The sequence below is a fragment of the Muntiacus reevesi genome, chromosome 3, assembly GCF_963930625.1.
Source record: "Muntiacus reevesi chromosome 3, mMunRee1.1, whole genome shotgun sequence".
In the NCBI taxonomy this organism is placed as follows: Eukaryota; Metazoa; Chordata; class Mammalia; order Artiodactyla; family Cervidae; genus Muntiacus; species Muntiacus reevesi.
The window spans coordinates 219,181,063-219,197,108 of record NC_089251.1 but is presented as its reverse complement, the minus strand read 5'-3'; the positions used below and the strand labels follow the sequence as shown (position 1 = coordinate 219,197,108).

The 16,046-nt window shown below is 38.7% G+C and overlaps 1 protein-coding gene across 14 annotated transcripts in view; it reads left to right on the top strand.

Annotated features, from left to right (window-relative positions):
• The window catches only part of GTDC1 (glycosyltransferase like domain containing 1), a 473,085-nt gene that overhangs the window by 337,174 nt on the left and 119,865 nt on the right, over window positions 1-16,046 (top strand). For all 14 annotated transcript variants that reach the window (XM_065931478.1, XM_065931476.1, XM_065931487.1 and 11 more), the window contains one exon: window positions 7,668-8,000. In XM_065931478.1, coding sequence (XP_065787550.1) covers window positions 7,668-8,000 — 333 coding nt within the window. The remainder of the gene's footprint in view (window positions 1-7,667; window positions 8,001-16,046) is intronic.

Here is a 16,046-nt window from a genome sequence, read left to right as displayed (position 1 = left end):
GCTAAATTCTAAAAATGTTAATTTTGTAATTAATTTCCAACACATTGTTTGGAAACAGTGAATAGTTTCTGTTATAAATCACCCATGAACTTTTGTTATAAATCACCCAGTCACTGAAGTGCCTGGATTTGTCTTCCCAGTTGGTTTTGGAAAAATTATTTTTGATTCCTATTTCCCTTGTCTTCAATACTCAATATGGTTCCTATCCAGGAATCCACAGAAATTGCTGTGATAAAATCAAACGATATATTTTTTTCTGCTGTCATCCATATTAACCGTGAACCATGTCTTTTTCTGTAACTATTTTCGCAAGTTTTCCTGATATCTTCAAACTTCCTTTTCTCTGTTGATGTGTGGCCTTGGTGTATGGCTTTTGGACTCAGTTTCACCATTTGAAACAGAAATGAATTTTACCCCTCCTTCTGTCATCCCTACTCTATAAAATATGCCACCACCCATCTGGTTTCCCATGCTTTTTGACTCAAGCTATGTATCACCTATGGTCTCAAGAACTATTTCCCAGGGTATCTTTTATTGAATGTTAATTCTTAAGGTGCTTCTTTGTGTGTGTGCAGTGGGGGATTCATCCTTGTTTCATCAAGTGCTAAGTTTGGGAAACAGTAAATATAGTATTTCTATAACATAATAGATATTAAATAAATATTTATTGAATGGAAAGAATGAATGAATGAATAACATATTTACACACTAGCATGTGCTTCGGGAAGTTCTGTAGTAAAGAAACGTCTAACTTTAGTTAACCCAGCAGATCCTAAACTGGATCTCTCACAAACCCTTCTCTAGGGTAGTACACATGTTCCCATGAAACTTGGGATGAACACATCACACCTTGTGAGACTTTAGCCGAGAGAGGTGGCCACAGTGCTCTCTTTCACCCAACCTGAGCTACATGCACACATGCTGGGCTTCTTCATTATCCTTTCCCCTTGTCTCTCCCACAGCCCTGCCAGTTTCCTTATTCCAGTTGCTAAGGCTCTCCTCCTTCTTCATTACCTCATATTTGAAATAATTGTTGATCAATTATGCTATCTCTCTGTGTCTTTAATCATTCACTCATTTGCATCATTTTTTTTTCACATGCTATCTTCCAGATTTGCTTTGAGAAGCATGACTTAATCATCTGTCTTGTGGACTCTTTCCTGTGGGTACTAATTTATGAGATTCTATAAGTTGAACTTATGTAGTGAGTACTTTTTATTGAAATCTCTCAGAAAGACATTTGTAAACAATATAGTCCACATGACATACTTTTCTGCCATGGCATGCTCTTCAGCAACACAGAATCGGTCTTAATGTCTTGACTTGACTTGCTTCATTTTATTGCCTTCTCCCCAGTTATCTTTGTTAGTCAGCTAAACATACACTAGCTTCTCAACTTCAGCAGAAATTAGCTAAGGAGCCTAGAGCATTTCCTTTGCTTACCCCCAATCTTAGCATCAGCTTAAGGTCCTCTCAAATCTTATGTTTTAAGATTAACCTGCATAAGGCATTTGGCCATTCCTACAGGTCCAGTGCTAGGTTTGTATGTTTGGTTGTGGTTGGTACAAGGAAACAATCAAATTTAGGTCTGAAAAGTACTTATTCCAACTATGTCTTTAAACATCCCTCAACACAATACTGGATTTTTTGGCAATGCCTCTAACCTAAACTGGGGGACAGAAGTGGGGAAGGATAGGCAGCCGAAAGGAGGTTCTACTTCTGTTTCAAAGATAGACTGTTGGTTGGAAAGAAGTTGGGAGTGGGGTCCCATGGCTAATAACAGATTGGAAATGACTGCAGTAATCAGAATCTTTCTAAGAGTTTAAAAAAAAAAAAATTGAATAGGTCTTCTGAGACATTTGGAAAAAGGAAGGATATTCTATGAGTTCGGTGGGCAGTAACCTAGACAGCATATTAAGAAGCAGAGACATTACTTTGTCAAAAAAAGTCTGTCTAGTCAAGGCTATGGTTTTTCCAGTAGTCATGTATGGATGTGAGAGGTGGACTATAAAGAAAGCTGAGTGCGGAAGAATTGATGCTTTTGAAATACGGTGTTGGTGAAGACTCTTGAGAGTCACTTGGACTGCAAGGAGATCCAACCAGTCCATCCTAAATATCAGTCCTGGGTGTTCACTGGAAGGACTGATGTTGAAGCTGAAACTCCAATACTTTGGCCACCTGATGCGAAGAGCTGACTCCTATGAAAAGACCCCAATTCTGGGCAAGATTGAAGGCAGGAGAAGGGAACGACAGAGGATGAGATGGTTGGATGACATCACCGGCTCAATGGACATGGGTTTGGGTAGACTCCAGCATTTGGTAATGGACAGAGAGGCCTGGCATGCTGCATCCCATGAGGTCACAAAGATTTGGACACGACTGAGCTACTAAACTGAACTGAACTGAATGTTTCTTTAAGAAAAATCGGAGGTGGGTGGGGAATTTCCCTGGAGGTCCAGTACTTATGGCTTCACTTTCCAAGGTAGGGGGTTCGAGTTTGATCCCTAGTTGGGGAGCTAAGAGCCCACATGCCTCGCAGCCAAAAAAAAAAGCCAAGATATAAAACAATATTGTAAAAAAAATTCAATAAAGACTTTGTAAAAAATCAGGGGGATAATAAAATGTCAAACCTGGCATATGCTCTAGAAGGCAGCTCACTGGTTTTCTTCTTTCCTTTCTCCTCTTCACTTCTTACCTCAGTACCTCTCCTCTTCTCATTAGCACCTCCACCAGAGTTGGAGCTGGGGAGGAGAAAGGAAGTGTTCAGACATGTGCCTATTTGCATAGTTACTTCATTAAGTTACCGCCAGGATAGTGCAAACATTCTGTCCAGTTCTATAAAAAAGCCAGTATCACCCCATCAGTAAGGTATTATTTTCTTTTTTAGCATAGAGCCATTTATTGCCAGCTTTCTCTTAAACTGTACATTACAAATAGCATCTGATTAAGAACGTTCTGGATGGGTTAATTAGTGTGGTGACTATTATTAAGCAAACTGCTTGTTAGTATTATGCCTATTTGATCTTGGTATTGATGTGAAGTAATTGACCATAGAGCTACATTTAGAAAAGCTGAAATAAAGTTTTTTGATTTCTATTATGGCAATAAATTGTTTATATTAAACATGTCTGAAAATATGAGCTTCATGGCACAGGGAATCAGAATAGACTGTGTGGGATGGTAGATGAGGATTGTTTTGTTTTATTTTTTAGAAACAGTAATATGTTTGTCCAGCTTGCTTCAAGACCAGCTCTGCTAAAACAAAGTAGTAAAAAATTATTTCTGCTTACTACTGCAGAGTATATGAAAACTAAAGCAATTTTAGCCTTACTCACCTAAAGGACATATTCCCTTTCAGATTTAGACAATTGTCTAAATACTTCTTTGGGTAACAATCACTCTAAATAGATTATTAAAGTAAGATATGAGAAGATATAGTCAACAAGGAAAGCATAGCATATAACCACCTTCTTTCAAGTACTGGATTATTACTTATATTATTTATTGGTATTTTGTCCAGTTCCATTATGAAGTTTCCCCAGCTATAGCATTTCCATAGGGAATTTATTCCATGAGCTAATAATTTACACCATCAGGGACTTTTTGTTGAAATTCAGCTTAAATTTTCCCATTCTTAATTTCATCTCATTACTCCTAGTTATACCCCACTGTATCCAGATAAATAATTACACTCTTTCCTTGGAGACTCCTATTATGTACCCCTCTAGTTGTCACTTAACCAGGCTATTTATATTTAGCTCCTTTAATCTGTCCTCATAAATCAATTCTCCCATTGCCTTAATCATTATTATTGCTCTTCTAAAAACTCCCTAATTTTCAAACATATACAGTTATCAGGTGCCTCTGATGAAATCAGCTTTTGCACAGTATTTCTGTGCCCACACTGGTCTCCCTTCGCTGTAGATCATGTTCCATAACTTGGCAGCGTCAGTTTGCTGGTGCAGTCGACACACAGGCTCCTCTGGTCACATTCCAGGAAATCCAAATAGTCTGTCCAGTGTGCCCTGCTGCATTCAGGTTCATTTTTATTTTGTCAATTTCAGAATGTTAATAAGCTGAGTTTTGGATTTCTGTCCATATTGATATTCCACATCTTCCCATGTCCTTATTCACCACTACCTATCAAGTTAGTCATTCACAACCTGCGTTAAGGTGGGATTCTGTTCTTCCTTGAGAACCTTTAGGAAACATGTTGAATCAAAGCAAGCCTAGCACCTCGCCCACAGCTAAATTCCTTGTCAGTTACTGATTCCCATTGTTTACAACCTGTAGCCGATCTCCCATTTCTTTTAATTTTTAGTTTTGCTCACATGCGGGCCAATATAAATGGATTTTTTTTAACAAGATGGGTCATGATACTATTTTCTAAAATGAGGATATGTTGTTTCAATGCCCATTGATTTTTTTTTAATTGTGAATCCTTTGTGCACCAAGTTTGTAATTCTTTTAAAGTCCTTTTTAAGCTTGCCTTGTGCTCTTTATCTGACATAAACAAATAGGTTACTCCCCTTGCTTTGTTGTTGTTTTCCACATATGTACCTATGTTCTTTCTCTTACCATTTGTTCCATTTGTTTAGGAGAAGTTGAGGACATAGTCACAGACATTTTTTTTTCCATTTGTGATGATCGATGGAAACTTTCCTATTGAATTTTAGTTCCTTACAATCTCCTCAGTATTTTGAATTTATTTCAGTAAGAAAGTTGGTTACTTCCCTTCTTGGTTTTGGATCTATGAGATCTGAAACTCTAATCTGTATATGCCCAAGTTTCTATTTTTTAAAAATAAATGCTCTAATTTTTTATCAAAGCAGTTCTAATAAAACTGAGGTTGTGACCACTGAGTTTTTAGAGATCAGTAGATAGAAGGAAAAAAAAGTTAGTACAACATTCATTATAATTCAAGAAATTTTCTTAACCTAATTATCTAAATGAGATATTCAGAGGTCTTTTTTAAAATTAAGATGTAGTTAATTTAAAATGCTGTGTTATTTTCAGGTACACTGCAAAGTGACTCAGGTTATATGTGTGTGTGTATATGTGTGTGTGCATATATATACACACACACACTTAGATTTCTTCCCATCTCTTTCATTTTAAATCAAAAATTAATTTATTATTATATCAGAGCATATCTAGGCAGTTAGCCCCATTATTTGAGTTTTATCTGTCTCTATGCAGTATCTTCCCATGTGGCTAAGCTGGTAAAGCATCTGCCTGCAATGCGGGAGAGGTGGATTCGATACCTGGCTTGGGAAGATCCCCTGGAGAAGGGAAAGGCTACCCACTCCAGAATTCTGGCCTGGAGAATTCCATGGACTGTATAGTCCACGGGGTCGCAAAGAGTCAGACACGAGGAGCTTTCACTTTCACATGCGATATCTGCTTCATCTGCTTATGACAGTGCATGGGTGGTGGGCAGGTAGGTGGATTATATATACATTTAGGTGATTTTTCCTGAAAAACCTTATGAAACAAGCAGAGAGGCTCCCACATCAAGCTTCTGGAATGAACACAGCATACTTCAGCCAGACTGGATTTCCAGGTCACCGCAGAACCCCCACTGTTCTATGTGTTGTTCATGCACCCTCACTTTCAGAACTAGTGATGGCCCTTCCCCACTCCACAGTGAAATCCTAACCCCTCAGCTCACTTAAGCTCTGACTCTGCCTCTCCTCACCTCACTTGAAGTAGATAGTCTCATCCAACTCTCTGAGGATGCATTAGGTTCTGCACTTGCCATCTGAAACTGCTTTTTTATCAACACCGTTTTTCTCTTCTTCCCTCTCATCTTTGTAAGAAAGTTCAGTACATTCTCTTGAATAAGGTCCTACTTCCCCTCCACAGCAAGCTGCCTGCCAATATCACAGCTTGTGTTCTTTTTCTACTTCCATCTTGTAAGACTTTTCTGTTTCCTCGGGATCCTGCCCCCTTCCCTGGGCAAGTATCCCCAACTGAATGCTCCTGAGGACACCTGCCCCATTAAAGAGAACTTGACCTTGCCTTCCCCACTCTCCTCCTCTCTGCCCCTCTCTCCATGTGCTCACTCCCTAACCAGCATCTAGTTTCTGCCTCCCCCGCCATGCCCTCAACATGAACTGTCCTGGGAGTAACCAGTAATTGACTCCCCTGTTGTTGTTTAGTCACTTAGTTGCATCTGACTCTTTGCAACCCTTTGGACTGTAGCCTGCCAGGCTCCTCTGTTCATGGCATTTCCCAGGAAAGAATACGGGAGTGGGTTGTCATTTCCCTTCTCAAGGGGATCCTTCCAACCCAGGGATCAAATCTATGTCTCCTGCATCTCCTGCAATGGCAAGCAGATGCTTTGCCACTTAGTCACCTGGGAAACCCATGGTCTACTTCATAACAAAACCAAAATCTCCCTGTTGTTTCTGGTGCTATATAGCACCTCTGTAGTGTTTTACACACATACCCTCTTTTTTTTTTTTTTTTTTTAAACAGTTTTAAGAGCTCCTAGTTCTTTCTCTACACATTCTTTAGGAGCTCTTAATTCACTTCAGTAGTGTGGTGTTACTCTCAGATTTCTTTCTGTTCTTCCAGATGTTCCTTGCTGCTTTCCTTGATTCTATGGTTCTTCTTCCCCACCTGGCCTCACATGCATGTACTTTCCATTTCTTCATGTACTCTTCCATCCAGGGAAGGCGCCAAGTCTCTGGGTAGGCCTTAGGGCCCCTGAGGACACCCTTGTTGTCTGGCCCCAGATGGCCTCTCTAGACCTTAGACTGCAGGACCTGGCCCCAGACTCTTTGGCCTGCATCTTAATCCTGGAAGGGTTCATTCTCTTTCATCCCCTTTTCCTTTGATCACAGGGCTCCCTCAGTCCAGAACTTCCCCTTCTCTGCCTTTCAGAATCAGTCAACTAAAATCCTCTTTAAGGCTTTGCTGATTCCCAAGTCAGAATTAATCTCTAGTTATCTCTAGTTCTCAGTTTTAAGTTAGGATGTCCATTCCTGATACACTGTGTTCTACCACTGGTTAGTTGAATGTTCTCATGTCTGTCTCCCTCCTCGTCAGTACATGGTGAATTCCTTGGTTTCATTTTATGTAGTTGCTACTGCCAATAAGTAACAGGCATTGAACTCTGTATGGTGAAGTATGATGGATAGAAAGGAGTGAGATGGTAGCGAAAAAAATATACTTCAAGAAATATTAGCAAGGTCAATTAAATAAAAATTGTGTACAGGCACCCAGGAGTATAGAAGAGTCATGTGAGCAGAAATGCCCAGTGTTAATCAAGGAAGTTTCAAGCATTTTTGTAGGTTCATGAATAGATTTGTCTTGAAAATAAACACCGGGTCATGTCATAACTGGAAAACACAAAACCAGAAAGACAAGGAAAGAGAGAGTCCTAAACCGTTGCTCTACTCTTATTTTTTATGATATGTGCAAGGCAGATTTTATAGCCACAGAAACTCTTTGGAAACCGTTCAAAGACAGTCTAATCTAATTTCAAACTTTTGAACTTTCTCATGATGACTACTGCTTTTTTGCACTGTCAAATTTTTGTTATATCTTTAGTTATTTTCCTTAGTTTTTATACACCATCATCATGTCCTTACAGAAAAGTAAAGAACAAATTTTAAATAGTATTTTCACTAAAAGTGTACTGCATTTTCCTTTTGTAATAGATTCATGCCCAAGCACAAAGCGGCCCATTTACGGAAGATACTCAGCCTTACAGAAAACGGTGGCACTGCTCCATCTACGGCCCTTCCTTTCCAGCAGGAGCTGAGAGGTTCTGAGAATTTATTGAAGAGTTTTGACTCAAAGTCTGGACCCTGTGATGCTGCTCAACAAGAAAGCCTGAGTTGCTCAGTAAGGCAGGAGTCATACTTGAAAACATTCAACTCCTCAGATGATTCAAGCACACATCATGGGGAACATAAACAAAATCAGTGTGGCATTTTGGCTGAAGCTGATGATCAACAAAGACCATTACATATTGTCTGGCCTCACAGGTGGTAAGTGTAAGACATACCAATTTAGTAAATTGTTGAACTGGTAATAGAAAATATACTCTGATAATTGACTTAGTAATTTGTTCTCCTGATAGCTTTAGAAAAAGATCATTTCAAGGGGGTGCCAGGATGGCAGCACTCAGAGTCTTTTTATTCATGCTTGTATACTTAGGTTAAATTTGAATCACGTACAATGCCTTGCAGTGACTTGTTCAACAGTAGCAGTTTGGTACTTCTAGGAAACCAAACCTTGTTCAAGAAGTTTCAAAGTATAAAAATAGGATTCCATGTTTTTTATATATTCTGTTACCACAACACTATATCTCCACATTGCTAACAAAGTATTACCTTTAAAACAAAACCAATTTCCGTTATTTACTAATTTGACCAGTTTCAACTAGATGCCTTTATTTCACTTATCACAAAATATGTCAGTACACATAAAACTGTTTTCCTTCTCTCCAATGCCTCTACATTGTGCTAAGGAAAATGCTTTCCAATAGTCTTTTCTAAACAGGAAAATCAACTGCAGTGTGTAATCGCACCAAATATAAACTCATAAACTTAACCCTGGCTCCTATAAATTAGGATTTAAAGAGGTAAAATGTCCTGATAATCTTCTGGTATTAGGCATAAACATTTTAATCTAGTTTTTATTCCTCCCAGTTAGTTTAATCTGCATGTGGCCTGATTAGAGTTCACTTCCCCTACAGATTATGGTCTCTTTATTGCAGAGATGCTGGGCTGATCATTAGGTCCGATTTTCCGAGAGCAACTGTTTACAGGTGAAGTAATGAGCAGACCACACCGGCCGGGCAAAGCGCCTTTGCCGGGGATTTGACTTCCAGCACATTAAAACTCCAGAAGCTCTCCCTGTAGATCTGCAGCATCTGGTACCTAAAGGGCTTTTCATCTTTGACTCTAAATGTATGAACGTAAAATTTAGGGATTGAAAGTTAATGGGGAATGTGGTTTTGAATTTGTCTGTTCAACCTCACACTTCCAGCATAGCCTTTCTAAGGGAGTTTTAACATTTATGTTTAAATCATGTTTTATTTAGAATGTGACCTTGTTTAAGTGTCCTTTTGTATTATTTTAAAATGCAGTGAATCTCGATGAGATTAACCTGTTTCAAGGTAAAGTAGATCTCATGGACTCCCTCCTGAAAAGTGTTTCTTTTGGTTCTACTAACCTTGGGTTGTCTCAGAAGTAATATTTATTACGAGAAAATCGGTTTACAAAGTTTGGTTCTGGGTTATCATACAACTGCACAATTAAATAATTGGTAGACTCCTAGTGCAAAATAGCATCCTGATTGGGGGTGGGGGAGGGTGAGAACCACATTATCCAATACTTTGTGCAAAATCAGACAGAGCTGTGTTAATAAAATTAACAATATTAAATTGAATAATTCCCTCTCTTCCTTTGTATATTTTTGCTTTAATTTAATTGCCTAAAGTAGTTGCTTAAAGAGACGCGGCATTATGTTTGTGTGCATTCTTATTGTTAAAGCTAAATTATTTTTAATTTGGAGAAGAGGGGAAAAAAGCCGCATCAGCAAGAGTAAATGCCAAAATATAAAAGTAACACATTCATCCTTACGGGTAATATAGTAGAACATTGGAAACTTGGAGGTTGCCAGACACATAGCTAACATTAGGGCTAATTTTGAAAATCTAGCGTGCAGTCAATTTTACTGATGCCTGGGGACATACAAGGTAGAAGCTGACAAGAGAACTAATTTTGTTTGGGTTATTTACTGCTATGCATCATCCGCGGGTTCCCGCCTGACACACAGCTATATGAAGGGGGATATTATCACACACTAAAAATTTATGTTGACATTCGATATTTGTTCAATATGTCAGCAGTATTACTTTCATAATCAAAAGAGTAAGAAAAAGAGAAAAGAAAAGCACTTTATGCTCATATAGATATATCTTTTTAATAACCGTCTATAAGGTTAATATAGTTTACCTTTGAGAGTATACAATGAAAACAAGCAGGGTTAGGAGGGGAAATGACAGAAAGCATCAACCCGAGCTGTTTGTTTGCCATTACCTAAGCGAGCCATGTCAGCTCTCTGGCCCGCGTCTGATAGCTATTTGTTGTACAGAGAGCACAGCATAAAAAAAATATCAAACTCTTAATACTATTGTGCGCCCATAACCATCTGTCACTGCTAGCCTGGAGATGAGAGGAAGATTACGAGGAATAAACACTGAGCCGCCGAGCATTGGTAAAGCCTTCGGGCAAAAAACTCTTGTGGGGACATCAAAGACATTCTAATTCCGAGGCAGTCAAGGATTACTGTGTGTAACCTGTGCTGACAACAGATAAATGACTGGCAATATTGTGCCAGAGCTGTTGGGTCCTGCATGGAGTACTGATGATGATGATGATGATGTTATCTTGCAGAATGGACTCTGCTGGGATAATTTTATGATAAAACACTTTTTTCAAATGCCACTGGGTCTAGGCAGACATTTACTAGCTACAGGGGTAGCAATCAGTTTCTTCAAAATTTACTGTTCTAAGCCCATTAGAGTTCCAACGCAGCAAGACTCTTCAATGAGAATCTAAAACGCCTATATTTTCTTTAGGAGAATATATGCAAATGTTGCAAGCTGAACTCCTACCCTTTAGTGGTAGATGCTTTATCATCTGATTTATGTAAATTTGCTCATAAAAATACAGTTTATTTTTAATTGGTGAATATGAATTAGAAAATTAAAATTCTGGTTCAGCCTACATCAGACATCCCCAGTTACAAGCACACATTTATTTAGACCTCTTATCACGTGGGTAGAAATCATATCATTGTCCAGTCAATACGAACTGTATTCTAAAGGCAACCATTGTTTCTACTAGAAATGACCAGGGCTGTGTTTCTTGCTCGGGCCTCTTCGTTTGAGCCTGCCCATTCGGCACTTCACAGGTTCCTGTCAGTATCATGAGCTGCTTCAACTACGTGCTTGAGGTGGGATGTTTTCTTTAGTGTATCCTGCGGAATACTCTCCAGTCCGTTGCGTGTTTGCCTTGCCACACATGTTTTCCAGAGAGAAGGTGTTTTGGAATAAGAGAATGCATTGATGATTGCCTCCCCTGTAAACATAAAGGAGAAATGGATGCTGGAGAGAGCAACAAAATTCTTAAAGCCTGTCATTACTTTGCCTGACAAAACAAAAATAACACCCTATCCTTATCATAAAAAATATGCCCATGAAATCATGCAGTTGCAGTAGCCAACTCTCAACACGAAGGGATGCTGACCTCATTGTGTTAGTTCAACGCTGGGATCATGAATGGTCTAAAATATAGTGTTAGCCTCTAACATATCTTGTACTAAGTCAACCAAATGTAGAGTCGGCTTGCTAGGATATGTATCAAAATCAAAAGTGACATTTTCTCAAAGATACATTCTGGCTTTAAATCTGTGTTAAAATGTCTGTGCATGAGAACAGGCCCTTAAATGCAACGCTTGCCCCCTCTCTTCATTCTTTCTGAATCTGAGCTTGTCAAGGATTATAGTGTGCAACCTCTGCTGACAGTAGATAAATAACTGACAGTATTTTAGCAGAGTTGCTGGGTTCTCTGCAGAGTAATTTGTTTTCTCCTTTCTACCCAGTCTTTAATGTTTTGTTATAAACATCTATAGCAAGGCACGGTTAATAGAAATGACTTATAGAGAAAGACCTGTAAAAAATAGACTGCATTGGCAAAAGTCTTTTTTTTTTTTAACTGTTTTCTTTCCATGTATTATACAAATATTATAATATTGTACTAGGTTCCAACATTTATGTAAATGTTCTTTTTATTATAATGGGCGCAAAAGAGGCACTGCTGGAGGAACAGAAAAAACAAATTTACAAGACATTGAAAGATAGCACTCCTGAGATGGTGGTTCTCAAACTCTGATCACAAGACCCCTTCACATTCTTAAAAATTATTGGGACCCCAGGCTTCCCTGGTGGTCCAGTGGTTAAGATTCCACCTTGCAATGCAAGGGACACCAGTTCGATCCCTGGTCCAGAAAGATCCCACATGCCATGAAGCAACTACACCCGTGCATCACAACTACTGTACCACCACTCTAGAGCCTGTGAGTCACAACTACTGAAGCCCACACCTAGAGCCTGTGCTCTACAACAAAAGAATCCACCACAGTGAGCAGCCCACATGCCGCAGCAAAGAGTAGCCCCTGCCTACCGCAACTAGGGAAAACCCGGATGCGGCAGTGAAGACCCAGAGCAGCCAAAAAATAAGTAAATAAATCTTCTTTAAAAAATTATTGGAACACCAAAGATTTTTGTTTGTTGAGCTTAGACCAACCAATAGTTACTAAATTAGAAATTAAAACTGGGGGGGGGGGGGGAGTTTTAAAATTGACATTGTGTCATTTAAAAATAACAATAAAGAGCCAAATACATGTTAACATAAATAATGTATTTTTAGGAAAGTAACTATATTTTACAAAATAATAAAAAAAAACAGTGAAAAGAGTGAGATTATTTAACATTTTTGTAAATTTGTAACATCTGTCCAAATAGAAAAAAGACTAATTCTTTTTATTTGCTTAGGCATTTAACTGCTGCAATCTAAAAATTGATGCTTTTGAACTGTAGTGTTGGAGAAGACTCTTGAGAGTCCCTTGGACTGAAAGGAGAGCCAACCAGTCCATCCTAAAGGAGATCAGTCCTGGGTGTCCATTAAAAGGACTGATCCTGAAGCTGAAACTCCAATACTTTGGCCACCTCATGTGAAGAGTTGACTCAATGGAAAAGACTGTGATGCTGGGAGGGATTGGGGGCAGGAGGAGAAGGGGATGACAGAGGATGAGATGGCTGGATGGCATCACTGATTCGATAGACATGAGCTTGAGTAAACTCTGGGAGTTGGTGATGGACAGGGAGGCCTGGCGTGCTGTGATTCATGGGGTCGCAAAGAGTCAGACACGACTGTGCGACTGAACTGAACTGAATTGAACAGAATATGTCATTTTGGTGGAGGTTTATGCAGAAAATTCTGCCTCACAAAGAGAGTTGGCAAAGGATAGAGTGTTTTAATGACCTATTCAGATTATTGTAGATATTCTTTTTCTTTTTCTGCCACTATACCTGAACTTGACAAGTAGGAGACTCTTAGAGGTTAGTCTGAAACCACTCAGTGACTCTTCATGCTCTGTCACTTGCTGTTTAAATGGATTTTATAGCATCCTATGGGGCTTCCCAGGTGGCACTAGTGGTAAAGAGCCCGCCTGCCAATGCAAGAGACATAAGATACGCAGGTTTGATCCCTGGGTTGGAAAGATCCCCTGGAGAAGGGTATGGCAACCCATCCAGTATTCTTGCCTAGAGAATCCCATGGACAGAGGAGCCTGGCAGACTATAGCCCGTAGGGTCTCAAAGAGTTGGATACAACTGAAGCGACTTAGCATATATGCATGTGGCATCCTGTATTGGTTACTTGGAAAATGCAGGTTCATTGAATTATGCAGCTCTTCCAAGTATTGACACAATTCCTTATTTCAAAGAATCACATTGTTAATATCATCACTGGTATCAGAAGAATTTTGGATTCTTAGAAAGTTGTGACACTCACTATGTAAGTACAGTTTTCCCCAAAATTCTACTTTTTAATTAAAAATTTGAATTTATCATTGTAACAAATGTTATCAATTGCTTACCTTGAAGTGACAGGTTCACATGGCTCATATTTGAGAAAATGTCTTCCAGATAACCAAGTCCAATCAACCATGGTTTGTCTATTCATTGTTCTTTTAAGTAAAATTGGCATTTCATTAAAAAAAAAAAAAAAAAAAAGCTGTTACTTGAGCCCTCAACTCAATCATATAAATAATTTCCCCTTTTTATATGAGTGTACCTTGGTATGAAGATTCTTGAGAGTCCATTGAACTGCAAGGAGATCCAACCAGTCCATCCTAAAGGAGATCAGTCCTGGGTGTTCATTGGAAGGACTGATGTTGACGCTGAAATTCCAGTTCTTTGGCCACCTGATGCAAAGAGCTGACTCATTTGAAAAGACCCTGATGCTCGGAAAGATTGAAGGTGAGAGGAGAAGGGGATGACAGAGGATGAGTTGGTTGGATGGCATCACTGACTCAATGGACATGAGTTTGAGTAAATTCTGGAAGTTGGTGATGGACAGGAAGGCCTGGTGTGCTGCAGTTCATGGGGTGGCAAAGAGTCTGACATGACTGAATGACTGAACTGAGCTGAACCAAACCTTGTTATACAAAGGTGCTTTATGGGTATTTCCAATTTTATCACACAGAATATTAAAAGAAGTATCTTGAAAAGATGAAATTTAATAAAATTAGCAATTTTAATTCCTCTTCAAGGGAATTTTTGAGTGAAACTGATGTTTTGCTCTCTTTTACTGCAAACGCAGTTGATTAAAAATACAGTGACGGGGAAACCAACACAATAATGTAAAGCAATTATCCTTCGATTAAAAATAAATTTTTAACAACTCAACATTCAAAGACTAAAAAACAAAAAAATTACAGTGACTGGGGGACTCTACTGGTGCTCCAGTGGTTAAGAACACTTCTTTCAGTACAGGGGACGTGGATTCAATCCCTGGTCGAGAAACTAAGAACCCACATGTGAGGGGGCATCTAAGCCCAAACGCGGCAGCTCCTGAGCCCACGCACCACAAATAGAGAAGCCCACGTGCCACAACTAAGACCCAACACAGCCAAATAAATACTAAAAAAGAGAGAGAGAATACAGTGACTGATGGTTCAGTTTAGTGCCATTGCCCTGAATCATGCTAAGGCATCCGCTGTTTACCTGTCAGTGCATTTTTAGTATCACAGCAATGTCAAGACAGTGAAAAAGGCAAATTACATCTTAGTATTTTTATGAAAATAGCTTGACTTTGCAGACTCCATTAAAGGGTCTTGAATACCCGCAAGAATTCACAGACTACCCTTTGAGAACCACTGTCAAATGGAATTGATAGTGATGTATGTCTGGCATCAATCATTGGAATTGCCTCACTTTTAGTTCTCATACACTAATTTTTCTTGCCCTAGATGTTAATATATTAATGTTAATATGTTAATATTAGCATCTAGGTTTAACAGTTGATGGCAAACAAGTGTTGGTGATATATAAGAAAATTTTCTCAAGCAGAATTTTTCTCAATGTGGGCTCAATAATTAGGAACCATGAGAGAGTTCTTGGATATAAGAAGTTCCGTTTTGATCCTGAAGCCTCCGTGAGTAGTTCATAACTGGGTATGTTCTAGTCAAGGAAGGTGAGGTAGGAGTGTCCTGTGATGGCAGGTGAGGAGTTTGAAATTGTTAGAGTAGCAATTGTTGTTAAGTTCCACCATGACCTTGTCACTTGGAAAGTGGGGACATTGTCTGAGCTTTTTATTTAAAGCAAAATGATTTTCATGAGCCATATGATATTTGCCATATTTTCCATAAAGTAATGATAAAACAAATTTATGCAATGTTGATAATAGTTAAAGATGTAAATTTAGAAAGGAAAAGGCCCAGTCATTAAGAAATAAAAGCAGGTTGGAAGCATACTTAGGTAAATCATGTGCTATAGCTATAACATTGAAAGAATTTGACAACATTACATTTTTTGTAATTTGGGAGATTTCTAACTGAAGACAGATGATTGATATAAAATAGAAAATGATGCTTTATTACTTGAGAGTAAAATAAATTACTTTTTTCACTATTTAATTCTCTGAGATTTAAAAATACAGTATTACAAACAAAATTAGAGACCATCTTCTCAAAGGATTTGTATTGGTGGATCGAATATTATGCTTTCCAACCCAAGGTAAATTATCCTGGTTTTCTTGTTGCTCAGATAGCTTGAGAAGAGTCTGGTAAGTAGATTGCTTTAAATCTTTCAGGTTTACAGGTCATTAGAATATTTAGAATAGAATGCTTTTGATGGAACATCTTCAGGTGCTACAGCAGAATGTGATCAGAGAGACAAAATGCCGACTTTTGAATACCGATGTTCTTTGTTCTATTTCCGTGTTACGTTGAAATCTGTT